Source organism: Euwallacea similis, chromosome 5, assembly GCF_039881205.1.
Source record: "Euwallacea similis isolate ESF13 chromosome 5, ESF131.1, whole genome shotgun sequence".
NCBI classification, from domain to species: Eukaryota; Metazoa; Arthropoda; class Insecta; order Coleoptera; family Curculionidae; genus Euwallacea; species Euwallacea similis.
Genome location: NC_089613.1, coordinates 3,477,129 through 3,494,525, shown reverse-complemented (window position 1 = coordinate 3,494,525; position 17,397 = coordinate 3,477,129). Strand labels below are relative to the sequence as shown.

Genomic DNA, 17,397 nt, shown 5'->3' with positions numbered 1-17,397 from the left:
CCTTGCGGTGAATGGTATTTTTATCATATACAAAAAAAGACAGAACCTAATTCAATGTTATTTTTTTGAAATTGTATAATTTTTAAACATATTTATCACGGAAAGTAACTCAGACTAAACAATAATTAATTGAAATACTTTTTTGCAATTTTGAATTTCGTGTCATATAATTATCTTACATTATCTACGGACGGCACTATAGCTTTTTTCTATTCACTACTTACGACCGTCCCAATATTATTAATCACTCCCAAAGATTGTAAATATGAATGAATTAAATAATTACGAATTAAAAGAAAGATTCCAAACTCGTAGACGTGTTAACGTTTAGTACAGTTTAGGCATTCAATAACAAATAAAAATTCCTTAAAACTATAATTTCCATGACTGTACTTAAGTTTCACTAGTTTGTTAATAGTTAAGCTGCTGCCTTAAGTATCAATAATGGCACTAGATTTTAAAGTTTTTACATTAAACTGTTGGTAAGTACCCTTTCTCATGCAAAATATTAAACTAAAACATATTGTTGCTTTAATATCCAAGGGGCTTAGCTGTGGTATCAAAAGATCGAAGATCTAGAATGCTGGCTATTGCTGATATGCTCTCAGTAAATCAGTTTGATGTAGTTTGTCTGCAGGAAGTATGGACAAACAGGGACTACAACATACTTCGAGAAAAGCTTTATAATGTATTACCATACTCTCATTATTTTTACAGGTTAGTTAGAATTATTTCACACTTGGTTTAACAAAAACACTTAAATTTTTCTTCTATGAGATCACCATGACATCACCTCTTTATGTTTAGCAATGTTTTACTGTGGTTTACCTAGAATCTTCCTTATAGCGGAGTAACTGGTTCTGGCATTTGCATCCTTTCGAAACACCTCATAGAAGAAACCTTTTTCCACCAATGGTCTGTAAATGGTTACATTCACAAATTGCACCATGGCGACTGGTGGGGTGGCAAGGGAGTGGGTCTATGTCGCCTTAAAGTTCACCATGAAACTGGGACTTATTTTGTTAATGTTTACTCCACTCATGTAAGTGGTGGTCAGTAGAGTTCTACAGGGAAACTTGAAGCACATTATTTGAAATTTAAGTTCCATGCTGAATACAATAGGGCATCTGACGATTACCAAGCTCATCGTGTACTGCAAGCCTATGACACAGCTCAATTTATTATGCTCACATCAGGAATGGCAGATCTTATAGTACTTGCAGGTGATCTCAATACTGAACCTGGAGACTTAGCTTACAGGTGTGTTTCTATCCATAGACGTAGAGTTATAAGTGAACTGTTGAGTTTGTAGGGTGATTTTGACAGTTCCAGGATTAATTGACGCCTACATGAAGGCGGGTAATATCTTGGCTGAAAAAACTTCAACCAACGAAAGTCTCAGTAACAGCTATACTCCCTCCTCTTTGGTAAAAAGAAAAATATTAGGAAAACGCATTGATTATGTCATGTACCACCCTGGCTCAAATGTTACAGTGGATTTACAGAAATATGTTTTACCACTACCTGACCGTGTTCCAAAACAGACTTTTAGGTATGAGGCTTTTAAAATCAAGTCTCTTATAGCTTTAAAGTATTTTTCAGCTATTCTGACCATGAAGCAATATTAGTGGAACTCTCGATTGTAAAAGGCACTAAATCGCCAAGAAATTGCCCAGATGAAGATGCAAAGAAGCTGGTGCTGGAAGAGTGCATTATCTTGTGTAAAGAAGCATTGAAAAGTATCTCAAAAACTAAAGTTCTTTACTGGTTAGGAGTCTTCATCCTATTGGTGTTATTAGTGATAAGTTTGGTTCTTCCTGCCGTGATTAGTACGCGGGTTTTTGACGATTTTCCGACGCTCTTTGCAGTTCTTAGAGTATTTGTTACCACACTATTGATGTTTTGCTTCCTAATGGCCACGTTATGGAGTCGCATAGAGATGCACGGTGTTTTGTCTGGCAAACTTGCTATGGAAGTTTCGCTAAGGAAAATCAAGCAGACAGAAAGTTTATGACGACTTGAAAGTTGTCTCCTTGGAATAAAGCATTCTAAGGGCTTTTTTTTCTTCCTAGCACAACAATTAAATGATTTCCTTTTTGAGATTAAATCTTTGTGTTCAGAATTGATTAAAATTTAAATAGGTGGGGCTGTTTCCTGCATTCCCATAGTGACTTACTAACATATCCGTGGTCATTCCATATGGTAGCTTCCTCATTATTAAAAGATCCCCTCCTCAGTTACCTAAATGCTCTAAGACACATAATTTTGAGGATTAAATTTTATGGCGCAGTTTGATCTCTTTATTCTAAAACTAGTCGCCAAAACGCCATTTGCTCATTCATAAATAAACCAATTTTCCACCTTTTTTGACAATTTAAGTCTAGTACTTAATTATAAAAAATCAAGAAATTGCTGTTGACTTTTATTGTAAATAAATACTAATAAATTAATGTATTTTACAAAGTTTTCAGTCTCATTTATTTATCCCATATAGAAACAACCCAGATATTTGTAGTTTTATTTAATAAGTCAATAATATCTTTTGTTGAACACCAACAAAACATCAACTTCGTGAGTAAAATTCTATATTGAGGAAGACAGTTTTCTGCAAATTTAATTTGACCACTAAAATTTGTTCCATTTGCACTCTTCATCCCTTGTTGAGTTTTCTTATGTGACTGTAAAGTTTGACTCTTAATATACATTCCTTAAGTTATTGTATAGAAAATTTCACCTGTATACATCTAGGAATGTTGCATTCAGTTGCATGCTTGTGCACAACTATCCATTTCATTTATATGCAAGCAATTCTATCTGTTGTGTATTGTAAAACTGTATGAAAACACATATAAGATGCTAATGGAATGCAGAGTTGGTATCAGCCTTAAGATGGAATTTTCCTGGAGCACCTACACATATTCTCACTGCTCATAAGGTTTCTTTGCAGTATGAATTCTCAGATGAAAATTAAAATCAGTTACAAATTTGTATTTACAATATTCTCACTTGTAGAGTGCCTTGTTAGAAGATATTCTTTTGTATTTGATTAATATGGAGAAGATATAACAAATGGCCTCCCACCTAGAACAAACTCATTTACATTCATGATTTAATTGCAGATTTTTAAAATAAAATTATAGGTTTCCTATGGTACATATGCAGCTCTGGCTCTGGCTCTTTACTGGCAAAACGATATCTATGAATGTGGGTACTTGTATTTACCCCACTCTGTCTCTCTTGATGCTGTCACAATCTACTTTTAAAGACTCCTCCAGTACTACTTACCCTAAACTGTACTGTGTGTCTCTTAAACTTTAATTTTGACTTGATTATCAATTCAATTTTCAGCCGTTTTTATTTTCACATACATTTAATATTCTACTTTTATTGATAAGTTTTTTTGTAAAAAATCTTAATCACTATTTTCTAATGGAGTCTTGAGGACATGTAACTGTAGCTACTAGTTATTGGGAGCAAGAGGTGCAAATCTGGTCTTATAGATCAGTATTTAAAGCTATTTAGAAGGTAAGGATATTTACCATTAAACTGTATTTAGCAAGAAATATTGGGAAAAGACTATAGAATAAGGGAAAGGAGGAATTAAAAGAAAAATTCTCTAAATTTATTCAACTTAAATTAAGAGGATGTTGTCAAAGTGTTATATACACTCTGTTTGTGTCTTAGGTGAAAAGGGGTGAAACAGCATTTCCAGGCCCCTCTGACTATATGAGAGCAGAAAGAGCTTTAAACCATCCACCTCTACCCCTCTCCCTCCTTGAAAAAGATCCTGCGCATTTTTGTTATTTCCAAAACTCTTAAATCCTCAAAATTCATTATATTTTAATGTTTTGAATATCAATTTATAAATATCCTATGGATATTGGATATAGAATTGAAAGTTAATTTATGTGTACACATAAAAATACGTTTCTAGTTCATTTTACACGTGCATGCGTTGCATGACTCTATTTCCTTTAATCCAATTATTTTTAATTCGGAATAAAATAATGGGGCTCCTGGTGAACGAAGCTTCCGCCTTTATTTTAAATTAAATCTGTTTAATTGGACATATGGACGTTTCCGATTGGCTGAGGATAGCGGTAGCGTTGCCAAGTTAGTTAGAAATTTTACCTTTACTTCTAGAAATTATAATTTCAATTCAAATTAAAAAAGGCCACACCGCATTGCCGAGTAATGGATTTTATTACCAATAGCAAGCTTTCTGACTGTACGAAAATGTGCGTTTTTTTATTATAACGAAAATAGCTTTATTTAAGAAATTCTGTTGCTTATTGCGAAGGATTATTGGTTTTTATTGTAGTAATGACAACGTTGCATCTCAATTACATTAGGGACCTCAAAATTAATTTGACAGACGCCATTTTTACAAGAAAATTTTTTTTAAGAGTTTCGCTATTTTCCAGGTTTTTGGTAAAATTTTTCTCTTAAAAGTGTAGAAAAGGAGTGAAAATAACACGCGTATATTGAAATTTATGTGAGTATTTACTGAACAAAATTTTCCCTGTTTAATTTGCTCTTACAAGACGATTTTCGGCATTACAATTTTTAAGGTTATGTGGATGTTCATGTTCTATATTTGATGTTTTAATTTTAGAAAAATGCCTTCTTTTAACTTTGTTCATTGTTTGAAAGAATACTATTTTATTGTTTAATTAGCCGTTGTTATTAGCAGTTTATTGATAGTATCTATATTGCTGAAATTCCATTCCAACTCTCAATGTCCATTTCCCTTTTATTGCAACATTTCTGTTTGCCAATATAATTGCCGTCAGCCGGAATTATATACAAAGAATAGGCTGTTTGTCCTTCAATAAGTATATAAACAACGGACGAAGTATTTGAATAAAAAATAATATCAATTATTTATTAATTAATTAACATATGAAACTCATGACTAAGTCAATCAAAAATTCTTTGATTTGAGGAAATCACTTTAATAGATTTTGGGTTACGCTCTGTCTAAGTCCATACAAAAATTGGAGTATATTCAATGTTGTCATTTACATGATTTCATTTACATATGATACATTTTTACTGTTGATTAGGATAGATTCAGCATAGTGCAAAGTAGATTATTGACAAATTCCATTTGCAGATTTAAAGCAAAAATAATGTATTCCTTTTTCTTTCATTGTTGTATTTAATGCTGTTCTACAGCATCTTAATGAAATACTGCAAGTAACAATATACAAGTTTGCCTACTGAATTTTGTACATTCGTAACTATGTGAGTGAAATAGACTGGGTTATTTGATTGTAATAAGTTTGCTATATGAGAGCAATACCGTTAAAACTTCACATAACATGGCACACAGATATACCCTATTTAGGTGCCTGGGACAATTCTGCAAGTTTCATCAAATATAATCATAAGAACCTAAAAAATGTTAATCTATAGCATGTATTTAATATGTTCTTATTTCAATAAATTTATTTTCCTCAGGACATTTGTGATTATTCCCAGCTCTAAAAGTATGAGGAATAAGTCCCTATGGGCAGTGCTTATATTTGCACTGATTGGAATCTCAAGATCCCAAGAACCTTATGTAAGTTTGGTATTAGCAAAATCATTTTTGTAACATTTTTCCTTCAAATATCAGCATTATCAGTTAAAGTACTTAATTATGTTTATTTATATGAGGCAATACACAACCTGAGATAAGGTTATTGTTTGGTTTTAAAATTTTTAAGATGTAAATTCATAATTTTTGGAGTGCCTCAAAGGTCAAATCATTAGTACTGATATATTTAGAAGTTGGATAATTATTACTGACCTATAATCAATATTTAATTTTTACCAGGAGGAAGTAATAATAGAAACTGAAGATGATACTGAAATTCCCTATGAAAGTCCCACACCATTGGACGAATCCAAAGTCTATTTTGCCGATCATTTTGACAGGCCTTCAGATTTTGAGAAAAACTGGATAAAATCAGAAGCCAAAAAAGAAGGCATTGACGATGACATCGCGAAATATGATGGTCAATGGGATGTCGAAGCACCGCAAAAAGATGGCCTCAAGGGCGATTTAGGGCTAGTTTTGAAATCAAAGGCCAAGCACGCGGCCATATCGGCCCCCTTAAAGAAACCCTTCGTCTTTAAAGACAAACCCCTGATTGTGCAGTATGAGGTTCTACTGCAAGAGGGCCAAGAATGTGGAGGTGCATATTTGAAGTTGCTTAGTGAAGTTGAGGGTATAGAGAAGCTCAAAAGTTTCCATGACAAAACGCCTTATAGTATTATGTTTGGGCCAGATAAGTGTGGTACTGATCATAAGTTGCATTTTATTTTCAAGCATAAAAACCCAAAAAATGGATCAGTGGAGGAGAAGCATTGTGAGAAACCCAAGGAGAGGTAAGTTAGGGTGTCTAAATTCTTGAAATTTAATGTAATACAGGAATGAGAAGGGGGCGTTGCCCATTTGAACTTTTTGTTTTTTATTGAAGCTCTTATTTTACCAATGCATCATAGATCTGCTGCTTTGATAATTATTCCTATAGCACTTATTCTATATTGTACTTCTTCAAGGTTAGAAGAAACGTTCTCTGACAAGCTGCCCCATCTGTATACTTTGATCTTAAGGCCAGACAACACATTTGATGTGTTGATCGACAAAAAAACCATTCAATCTGGCAGTCTTTTAGAAGATTTTAACCCCCCAGTGAACCCACCTGCTCAAATTGAGGACCCAGAGGACAAGAAACCTGAAGATTGGGACGAAAGGGAAAGAATTCCGGATCCGAGTGCTGTAAAGCCGGACGATTGGGATGAAGATGCGCCCGCTCAGATTGTGGATGAGTCTGCAGTTATGCCTGATAAGTAAGTAGGTGTTGGAAGAAAACTGTTATGTTATTAATTATTATTTAAAGCAAAATGGTGTTATAAATGCATAAACATTTATCATATACAGTTGGCTAGAACACGAACCGACTCACATCCCAGATCCAAATGGAGTGAAGCCAGCCGATTGGGATTCAGATATGGATGGTGAATGGGAAGCTGCTTTGATTGAGAATCCTGCCTGTACAAATGCCCCTGGGTGTGGTCCTTGGGAGCCGCCTCTAGTGAACAACCCCTCTTTCAAAGGCAAATGGAGGGCTCCCCTTATCGACAATCCCAATTACAAGGGAAAATGGAGACCTAGGAAGATCCCCAATCCTCATTATTTCGAAGATACTGAACCATTCAAAATGCAGACCATTGTGAGTGTTTTTACTTTTCATTTAACAGAATTTATCATTCTTTCGACGATAGTCCGCAGTTGGATTTGAATTGTGGTCAATGTCCAAGGATATTTTGTTTGACAATATTATTATCACCGAGGATATTGCGGTTGCCAATCATTGGGCCAGTAGTACTTTTGATAAGAAGATGCAGAAAATTGCTAGTGAATCGGTAAGTGCTCAAATTTCTTCACCATTAAACAGTTAATATACAATTTGATCAAAGGTTTCAACATGGGGGAGAGCTATGAAGGCTTTAAATTATAATCCTCACGGATGGGGGTTGTACTTTGTTTATTGCGCCATTCCAGTCGTCTGTTATGTTTATTATTTATACAGATGTGTTAAAGAGGTATTTTACTTTGGCTAGAAACTTATTCGGTTGAAAAGACGTGTAGCTCTAATTAGGCTTTGAACTTTGATCCATGATTTAATTTATGTAGTCTAGCTTTATTCCCTTTTCCGTCCTTCTAGGAAAGCGTAGTCCAAAAGCTAGCGAATCTAACGAACGAACACCCTTCTTTATGGGCCCTTTATATTATCGTGCTAGGAATCCCTGTAGTATTTATTTTGTACCTTTGCTGTAAGCCTGCAACTAAGGTAAATATGGTAAACTGTAATTAAAATAGAAACTGCATTGACACTCCCATTTCTCTTTCATTTTAAAAGGAGTCTGAAGAGTTTAGACAACAAGCAGAAAGAAAAAAGACTGACGCACCGACCGAGGAGAATGAGGCTGTTTCCGAAGAAGCGAACGTAATTGAAGAAGAGGAAAAGGAGGAAGAAGATGATGCTGATGCCGAGAAGCACTCGAATCCCGACTCTGAGGAAGATAACGAGGCGGTTGATGAGAGCGTAAGTATTTTACCATTTTCACTTGTTGAGGTTTTAAAATCAATGAATAATGACAGGAAGCCCCTTCAGACGCAGGGGAAGGAACTCGAAAAAGAAAGGTCCGTAAAGACTAAGTTAACCAACTAGTTCCTTAAGTCTGTATTTATTTTAAACATTTTTAAGTCTGTAGCATGGCCTTAAGATCGATTTGTCTAGGAAATTTGATAATAAAATAAATTATTGTGCCCTTAGGTATGAATACAATTTAAGTTTGGTGTATTGAAGTCATTAGTTAGCAAAACTAATTATATACGGGATTTTATTTATTAAGTCACGACATAGCTTGTAATCGGTTTTTCATTCACGTTTTATGAAGTCACTCCAAGTCAAAAGAATCATCAGGAATTCTACATTCTAAGGCCCATTACTTTAAAGTAAATAGTTGACTAGCTACATTGTGGAGTTTTTCAAATAAGCCTTAATAGTAGCATACTTACATTTGAGAGGGTTGCGTCTTTGATGTGAGATTTAAACTGTTGGGAATATATCCCCTTAATACCGGCAATATACATGAAACATGTGTCCACTGTGTTCTTTGTTTGTTAATAAAAAAATTTAAATATTTTGGTCATTTTAATTACCTTTTGTTTTCCCTCAGTCTTTGCTAGTACGTTATTAGAATATTACTCGTAAGTAAATTTGTGTGCGAATTGGTTTAAAAAAGCTATAGTACCAGTATGAATATGATTTATCAATTATGAAATGAAATTTTGTCAATTCTGTCTTGAACAATGAGGAAAAATAATATCAGATTATCAGGAGCGTAATGTACGTCCTCGCAGTGATCCATAAAGGGTTCACTTTAAGGGAAAATTAACGTAACTAAATAATAACCTACTGTCATGGGACATCCTTTATACGCACTGAAAATATTGTATTAATATCATCATCCGATCTGCGAGTTCATCACGTGCACCCAGAACAGACTCTATATAACTTCAAATATCTTTACTTCGTCGCTTAGTGCATGTCATGTCCGTCACAATTCCTGACTTTTGACATCAGTCAACTCCCAAATTATAGATTTGTTTTAAGTTTTTGTTTTTGTTTTTGCGAGTTTAATTAATTTCGTAAAAAAGATTGAATAAATATTAATTTTGCTCTAAAGGTGTGTTTACTCATATAAAAAAGATTATTTGCCAGACATTGTGCATATGAATAAATTGGTAATTATCCTCCAAAATTTTTGCTTTTTACCCCCTTTCCTTTCTCTTAGATTAAATACTACATTACTCAATTTGCATAGTTTAGGATGAAGACGAAATTACAGTAACTCCAATATTTATTTTTTTAATTTATGGAACATTCTTCATTGGTGGGGGTCTGTGGTAAATGATTTGGGTTGCATGCGAAACAATTAAGCCCGTTAATACCACAATAACAAAACCATATCTCAAGAAACTCTACCTAGATATATATCGGGAAAATACTAATAGTGTTCCTATTAAAGTACTGTTTCCTCTTGGTATGATATCAACAAGGGACATTAATATGGGCTAACTTGAAAGGCCAATTTCCAGGAGCTCCATATATGAGAAAAAGTAGTTTGAAGTTAAAGGAGTGGAATGCAGTTGCTTTATGGGGATGGGACATTGTGGTTAATAAATATGCTATCTGCAAAAGTGCCTGGCCAATGGGGTTTCCACCACTAGTGAAGACTGCATAGTGGGATAGGGTTGAAACAGCCACGCATTCCTTTTTTACTGCATCTCAACATGGGTGAAGTCTAAGCAAGTGTGACACTTCTCGGCCACCCTTGCCTAGACTTCAAAAGATAAAATTATTTTATTCACCTTTTTGAGGTGCAATCTTGTTTGCGAATGTATTTGAATGAAATATTTGTTTTTCTTTGTAATAAAAGTTTACTGTTTTAGATACATATGTAGTTAGTTATTTGGAAATGTTTTGTTATTTGGATAAATATGTGTGAACATACATGTCTCCTATTTTTATTATGTGTGGTATGTGTGAAACTAGAATTTATTAGCATTTATTCAAAATAGGTTACTGTAGTATACTGTTATTGTTTTTATCCACAGAAACAAACATAGCATCTCATATAGGAACATGACAATGTCCTCTAAAAATTCTCCTGGATCACTAGAAGAGCAAGCATTGAAGAGACGGCAAAGATTGCTGAATCTGAAACGTAAAAGAGATGGCCAGTTAGGTGCCGATGACTCTGTTTCTGCTCATCAAAATGGGGAGCAAAACCAGGAAATTTTGCCAGCACCAATATTCCGAAGCTATAGACCTCTAGATGAAAAACTACAAGAAAATTTGATAAGCGATGTACCTCCAGAAGACATCAGTGAGCAAGTGAGCAGTTCTTTTTTAATCATTCTTAAAATAACACACAAATTCCTGTTTGTTTCTTTAAAGCCCTACTGTTGTTTTATATGGACTTTGCAAAACATCTTTTTGTTGTACTATATTCAGGTGAAAGATCAACTGGAATCCGCAAAATCTCAAATTGTAATGGATCAGTTGGATGTGACGTCTCTAGCTCCTCGAAAACCGGATTGGGATTTAAAAAGGGACTTGAACAAAAAATGGGAAAAATTAGAAAGGCAGACTCAAAAAGCAATTGCGGAACTGATCCGGGATAGATTAAAGGAGAGAAAAGAAGACTTGGCTACAATGGTAAATGCCGGAGCAGAGTCATTTAAGGAATAAATTATTAGTTGGATTAATACCCAATTTTGTAATATAGATATAATGATTTCTATGTCTTTTGGTTTATATGTGTTTCCTGATTTTTTTTACGATCCCCTATGATATCTCTATTTAAATATTTAAAATATAGGGTTGTATATCGACAAATTGGCATATAGGATGTCTCAATGTCTGTCCATCAATAATTCTGCACGCAAAGATTATTCAAAGTGCGAGGAAATATGTAAGGTCTCTTAAGCTTCGTACGTTTCAAAATATATTTTCTAATTTAATTCTTCTTGGAAACAGTTGCTGACTATATCGCTTGATAAGTCTTGAGAATTTTTCATTACACGTGAAGCTCAGGAAAATACCGCGCCGCGATTAAGCTAGTTGAAATTATATCTCGAATAAAACAGGTTCTTCAACAAACAGTATCGTCTACAGCGCATCACGTTGATACACGTATCAAACAAGAACGCGCAAAAATTATGCTTTTAAGCAAAACCAGTACCGTTAAACTTTTAGTAATTATCGCGTTATTAGTTCTGTGCAGTTCAATATACTGCGTGGGCCAGCTCCAAGAAGGTACGTTTTTGCCAAATAAATGCTTAGAATGCAAAAATCTGAGACAATTTTTGTTTAAAGGTGATGAATGCCTCAACAGCCACGGCCTCAGTGGCGTTTGCATCTCTTTAACCAATTGCAATTCGGCCCTTAATCTAATCGATAAAAAAATAAGCCCTAAGTTTTGCAATCCTAACACAGAAATTAACTTTAATGCCCTGGTTTGCTGCAACGACAGCCTTCGGAGAAGACTTCAAGAACAACGTGTTAGTTTTGAAAGTAAATCTGGTGAAACTTGCATTAGTCGGTTACATTTATCTTTAATTTAATGTTTTAGAGTGTATTAAATATTATCCTCTGCCTCTACTAGATGATTTTCATAAATTTGCTGTGGGAGGTCAAAAAGCATTGGCCAAGGAGTACAAGCATATGGTAATTATACTAAAAAAGAGGATTTGTAGCTACATGATTAAACATGTTGTTTCTGAAGGCACTAATTGGCATTGGTGCCAATAAAGAGGATATCTCATGGATGTGTGGAGGATCACTTATTTCCGAAAAATTTGTCCTAACTGCAGCGCATTGCATTATAAGCTTATTGTAAATATCTCCAATTATAAATAAGTTATTTAAAGTAATTCATAAGGAATCCGTTCTAGAGGAATTCCTGAATGGGTGCGTCTGGGAGAACTGGACGTCTCTGTTGATACCGACGACGCAAACCCTGAAGATTTTTCGATTTTGAGAACGATAGTGCATCCAGCTTATGATGTTCGTTCAGTATATCACGACATAGGGCTTATCGAACTCAGAAGAAAGGTGACATTTTCGGCTTATATTGGGCCTGCATGTCTTCATCAGAACAGGGAGGTTACGAGTAGGTCAGCAATTGCTACAGGATGGGGAGCAACTGCTTTTGGTGGTAAGAACATTTTCAAATTTTATTTAAGCGCAGTTTTCTGAAAATACAGAAAAGCAGGTGTTTTTCCATTTCCAATAAATGGAATAGAATCTAATTTGCTATTAAAATTGCATAAATGGGAAAAACGTTGATTCACAATATGCGATTCTTATAAATGCAAGTTGTTGAAAATATTTGTGTTATTGTAAGCATCTCTCATGGAAATTTTTCAAATAACAGAGTGCTTATTTGTCTTCAGGAAATAATAGCTCACATTTAATAGAAGTGGCTTTAAATTTGGTTGATAATAAGAACTGCAACGTTTATTATCGCAATCGGCAGGCAGGCAAGACTTTCCGAGGAATTCTAGATGAAACGCAAATTTGTGCAGGTGGGAATGATGGTAGAGATACGTGCCAAGTAAGTAACTCAAAGGAAATGAAATCTAGTTTCATTTAATAAAGGTCTTATATGAAGGAAGCCTGATAAAGGGTGTCAATTTGAAAATTTTCCACCCTTACTATCTCGAAGTGGGATAGATTTTTAAAAAGTCGCCGGAAAACGTCGATTTTGTTATCGAGGACAATTTTGTGTAGAATTCATCGCGCCTCTTTCAACTCTCTATTCCGCAGAGCTGCCCTCTCAAATATCTTAAATGGCGAAGGGGGTTAAGAGGTACATCATTTTAATTTAAATTTATTAGATTTATAAACATTTGCTTCAGTGATTAATTAGTTTTTTCTTTTGATGGTAAATTCGTTTATTACAACAATTTCCTAATCATAAGACATGTTTGAATAAATAAATCTTTCAACGCCATCAAAGACGACTAACTTGATCACTCAACAGTCGAATATAATAAATGAGGTACCAAAATGTAAAGAATGAAAATCCCGTTAAAATGATGTACCTCTTAACCCCTTTCCTCATTTCAGATATTTGAGAGTGGCTCTGCGGGATAGAGAGTTGAAAGAGGCGCAGTGAACTCTACATAAAAATTATCCTTCCTCTATAATGAATCGACGTGTTCCGGCGATTTGAAAAAAAAAACTATGTCGTTTTGAGATAATAGAGGTGAGAAGTTTTCAAATTGACACCCTGTACAAAGACGTTCGTGTTGCTTATTGAATTATTAAAGTTCTAAATTGTTGTGTCTTGACCGTTACTTTATCACGGTAGGGAGACTCTGGAGGTCCACTACAAATCCTAAGCCCCAAGTCGAATCTCAAGAAGGCCACTTACGACCTCATCGGAATAACGTCTTTTGGAATAGGATGTGCATTGGGTGGCACGCCAGGCGTTTATACTAGAATCTCCTACTATTTGGACTGGATTGAGAAGATTGTTTGGCCAAGAAGTATTTGATAAAAAAATTCTAAAATTAGTTCTGAAAAAAACTTGCGAAGAAAAGCAATTAAGGAAGTATTACATTATAAATTAAAGGAAAGTGTGAACATTCATGTTATCATTTCACTTTATTTTATAAAAGGAAAATATACAAATTACAAATAATATTTACATATAATTTACGTCTAAAGTAAAGAAATATTTGTAATACACACATTTGTATTGGATTCTTATAATTTTCTTTTGGTTTACTTATGAGTATAGAGATGATTACCCCCCCAATCATAATTGTTTCATACATTTTTTGCCTTTTTAGTCGATTCATTGAACTCTTACATAATAATAAATTTAATTCTGATATCTATGTCTTTACATTTGCTTACAGAGAGAGTTAAATTATCTATTATAAACCCTGTTAAATTATTATGCTTTTTACCCATTATTTGTTTTGTGAAAAACATTAACCTTAATTATAATTTGTAATATGTTTGTTACGTGGTAATGAGTAATCGTTAAAAAACTTCACTGTAAACGGCGAACTGTACAGGTGGTACAGGTGGATTATTGAGTAATTAACAAACTGGCTAATTAATTAATTAATTAACATTATTGAACTGGCAACAGATAACAAATGAATTTATTCAGGACACGTTTCTGGCACTTACACGTTTACTTGAGTAATTTTTTAATGATTACTGTTCATTAATCATGATTGGATGGAACTGTAAATATTGAAATCTCGAAAAAATCTGAGGAAAAAAGACTCAACAGACCAATACCCAATTTTTCTGGTCTGTAATTGAGTCGCACTTCGTTGAACTACCATAAAGTATTGAAGATAGAGAAAGTGTGTAGATGAATTGACATGTTAGGAAAGATTTATTGATGGCACTTTCTGGGAAAATCTGGAACTTTCAAGTAGAATCCGTACTTATGTTGAATAGGAGAGCGGTGAAGATCGATTTTTCAGATTTCTTTTACAACTTCCCAACGGTAGAAATTTTACCATAAATCTGACTTTTTTGTTTCTTAACTTGGGCGAATTTGCCTGAGAAAAACTTGCAAACATTTTTAAAAATCTCGGAAATTCCTTAAAAAAGTAACATTTCTGAGAAATAATGAGTTCCCGAAATAAATTGCTGGTGAAACGACACGCACCAAGCGAATATTACTACCAAATTTGAAATTCGAAAGTTGAAAAAGAGATTTTTTAGTGAGATCATAGAGAGTACGTGAAGTCGAATACGTTAAGGAAGAAAACTATTAGAAAATCTGCAAAAAACACATTTAAAAAAAATAAAATGATTGATGCACAATTCTTAGAAAATAATTCTTAGGTCATTCTTAAGTAGCCCAATATACCGAGGAATATGATAAGTCGGCATATGTGCAGCCCTTTTTCGATAACATACAGGGTTCTACAGATATATCGTTTTGATATAGTATATCAATTCATATGATATTTCTATTCCCTATCTTGTAATGAGGGCAAGAACTAGATGTCCAACACCCTGTCTATAAGTAAATAACGAATTGGGAGTAGGCTAGACATAAAGAGGAAGGCAAAAACTAAAAATTGACTAAGCCACTTGCAAGTTGTTAAATCGACTTGAAACGTTTCGAATTCTGGCATCGATATAGATAATATTGCCTTGGGACCCCTTTCTGGGACCCAGGATATCTCTATTGATTGAAGGATAATACAGGATATTCTAAAGTCGGATCTTTGGAATTTGCTCGGATATGAATACATCGAATAGTTTTATTTGTTATAATAGTTTGGTGTTTGTAGGAGTATCGTGGCAATGTTGGAACAAAATTCCCATTTTCTCTTCGATATAACATTCACGCATGGGTTCAAATTACCAATTCTGGCATGTTCAATGGTCGCAATGAACATATATGGTCCACTGAGAATCCACACGAAAACAAAGAATGTTGATCACAAATACGTTACGGGTTAAATTTATGAATTAGTTGATTAGATGATACGATCATTGGACCATACATTTACAAAGGTAATTTGATTGCAGATGGGTATTTGCACTTTTTAAGGATCTACCTTACAAATTTCATCGATAATAATATTTACCTTAACCACTTAAATCGTTTCAGAAAGAGGGCCATTTGAAACAATGGAGACGCACGTTGGCCAGCACGTCCACCAGATCTTTGCCTATTGGATTATTATTTATGGGGAATCATAATCAATTGCCCTAGTCTCAATTCATCCGAGTCACCTCAAGGTTGTAGCTGTAGAAGACAGTACAGATGTAGTAAGTGATGTCAGAGTATCTTAATTCGTAATCGGAATTACATATTTGAAACTAAAATATTGTAGAGATAGTTAAAATTTTAATTTTGTCAAATTCTGCTTGATTTTCAATGAGATTTTAATGTAATAATAAGTGCACAAGAAGACTTTTACAGCACGAACGCCATATCGCGAAACACAACGCGCAGCGCTGCATTTTGTAAGGCGTAAGGGCTTTAAAGGCTCTTATGCGCAAATATTACGCAATGTATTTTATTATAAGTACAGCAGTAGTACAATTAATGGGAGCTTGTAGGCGTCAAGAAGTGTTATGAATTTGTCTAAGCGTTTAGATATGCGAGAATTCAAATGTCCAAATATCTCTCCCTAGTAACCATACATGAAACCTCCATATTTCTTGCCTTCAAATCCTTCCTAACTTATTGATGAACCTTGTACCATTAGTGATATTCTGTTACTGCGACACGAAAAATACTACGAACAATACCCTGCATTTTGAAAACACAATTATCATAAAAACTTTTTCTCAAATCCACTTTATGAGCACCTACAATAACTTAATTAACAGTTAGTCCGTAACATGATTCTTTCAGGTCCCGCACTTCTGCCACCATTACTCCCCTCCTCCACCACTAACTCCTCTGGAATCTTGTTCATTACACTAGCACCAGGAGGTTTAGATACTTTTCTAGTTAACGTGGAAGCCCCCATGGAAGTCTCAGTCTCTTCGCTCCTATTTAAGAGATAGTCCAAATCATGCGAAATGCTGTCCAACACTCCGTCCAAATTGTCTTTACTGAATGATGTATTCCGCGGACTTAATGTCGCCTCTTCTCCCTCTTCAGCTTCTCTATTAGAGACGATGTCGGCATGTCCATCAGGCTGAGTCCTCTCAGTCTGAACAGCCGTGGTTTCTGTCTCTAGAAGTCTGGAAATGGCTTCATCAGGAGTTATTATCACTTGAGGAGGAAACATTATCCTGACAGTTTTATGTTCTCCCGGCTTCTTTTCGGTCTTCAAAGCTGGTGGTGGATGAGGAGGTTCGCTTGGTATTACCTGAGTTTCGTTTTTAGAGGCACACATACTATGGGCCACCAAATCCAACCCCACACAAGGTTTCGCGGTCAAAATGTCTGGAGATTGCGAAAAAGTACCACTAATGGAGGTGAGTTTTCGAGCCCCTGGGGGGCTGCCGCTGTAGGATTGCAAGTCGGGATGGCTCCTGTCTTTGCGCAGGGTGGGGGCTTCTTTGACGCTCACGTCGCAGAAGTTTGAACTGGTTTGGAGGCAGCTTTCGAAAGCGTTAGAGATGCTTTGAGTTTTGCTACCGTTGATTTTGGTCGTTTCCAGAGATTTGAGGGAGATTTGCTGAATGTCCAGTCTGCGTTGGCCACTTTGGTTTTCCAGCTCCGCTTCTTGTTTTGTCATAACTAGAAAAGGAAAATTAATCGATGAAAGATTGAATAGAACTTCTGGATAGATGTCAGAAAGAACCCGAGACCACTAGAATAACT

General features: G+C 34.9%; 5 protein-coding genes across 5 annotated transcripts in view; 4 read left to right on the top strand and 1 right to left on the bottom strand.

The window, feature by feature from the left end:
* Positions 1–263: 263 nt before the first annotated feature.
* nSMase (neutral sphingomyelinase) lies at positions 264–2,463 on the top strand. The gene is made up of 6 exons (XM_066390288.1): positions 264–482; positions 544–717; positions 847–1,042; positions 1,103–1,260; positions 1,313–1,552; positions 1,603–2,463. The coding sequence occupies exons 1-6, from the start codon at positions 445–447 to the stop codon at positions 2,012–2,014; spliced, it is 1,218 nt and encodes a 405-aa protein (XP_066246385.1). The 5' UTR covers positions 264–444; the 3' UTR covers positions 2,015–2,463.
* Positions 2,464–4,388: 1,925 nt separating this feature from the next.
* LOC136408792 (calnexin-like) lies at positions 4,389–8,698 on the top strand. The gene is made up of 9 exons (XM_066389954.1): positions 4,389–4,495; positions 5,464–5,566; positions 5,822–6,375; positions 6,550–6,840; positions 6,932–7,223; positions 7,276–7,416; positions 7,719–7,844; positions 7,914–8,099; positions 8,156–8,698. Coding segments are annotated over exons 1-9 (1,752 nt in total). The 5' UTR covers positions 4,389–4,493; the 3' UTR covers positions 8,213–8,698.
* Positions 8,699–9,166: 468 nt separating this feature from the next.
* LOC136408863 (coiled-coil domain-containing protein 12) lies at positions 9,167–10,863 on the top strand. The gene is made up of 3 exons (XM_066390054.1): positions 9,167–9,304; positions 10,178–10,457; positions 10,578–10,863. The coding sequence occupies exons 2-3, from the start codon at positions 10,206–10,208 to the stop codon at positions 10,812–10,814; spliced, it is 489 nt and encodes a 162-aa protein (XP_066246151.1). The 5' UTR covers positions 9,167–9,304; positions 10,178–10,205; the 3' UTR covers positions 10,815–10,863.
* Positions 10,864–11,261: 398 nt separating this feature from the next.
* Positions 11,262–13,968, top strand: LOC136408854 (venom protease-like). Its single transcript, XM_066390041.1, has 7 exons — positions 11,262–11,381; positions 11,442–11,639; positions 11,698–11,792; positions 11,851–11,960; positions 12,020–12,282; positions 12,521–12,681; positions 13,441–13,968. The coding sequence occupies exons 1-7, from the start codon at positions 11,285–11,287 to the stop codon at positions 13,624–13,626; spliced, it is 1,110 nt and encodes a 369-aa protein (XP_066246138.1). The 5' UTR covers positions 11,262–11,284; the 3' UTR covers positions 13,627–13,968.
* A 2,220-nt stretch (positions 13,969–16,188) lies between these two features.
* Positions 16,189–17,397, bottom strand: part of LOC136408784 (uncharacterized) — a 128,224-nt gene continuing 127,015 nt past the window's right edge. The window contains exon 25 of the mRNA XM_066389928.1: positions 16,189–17,313. Coding sequence (XP_066246025.1) covers positions 16,445–17,313 — 869 coding nt within the window. The 3' untranslated portion in view covers positions 16,189–16,444. The remainder of the gene's footprint in view (positions 17,314–17,397) is intronic.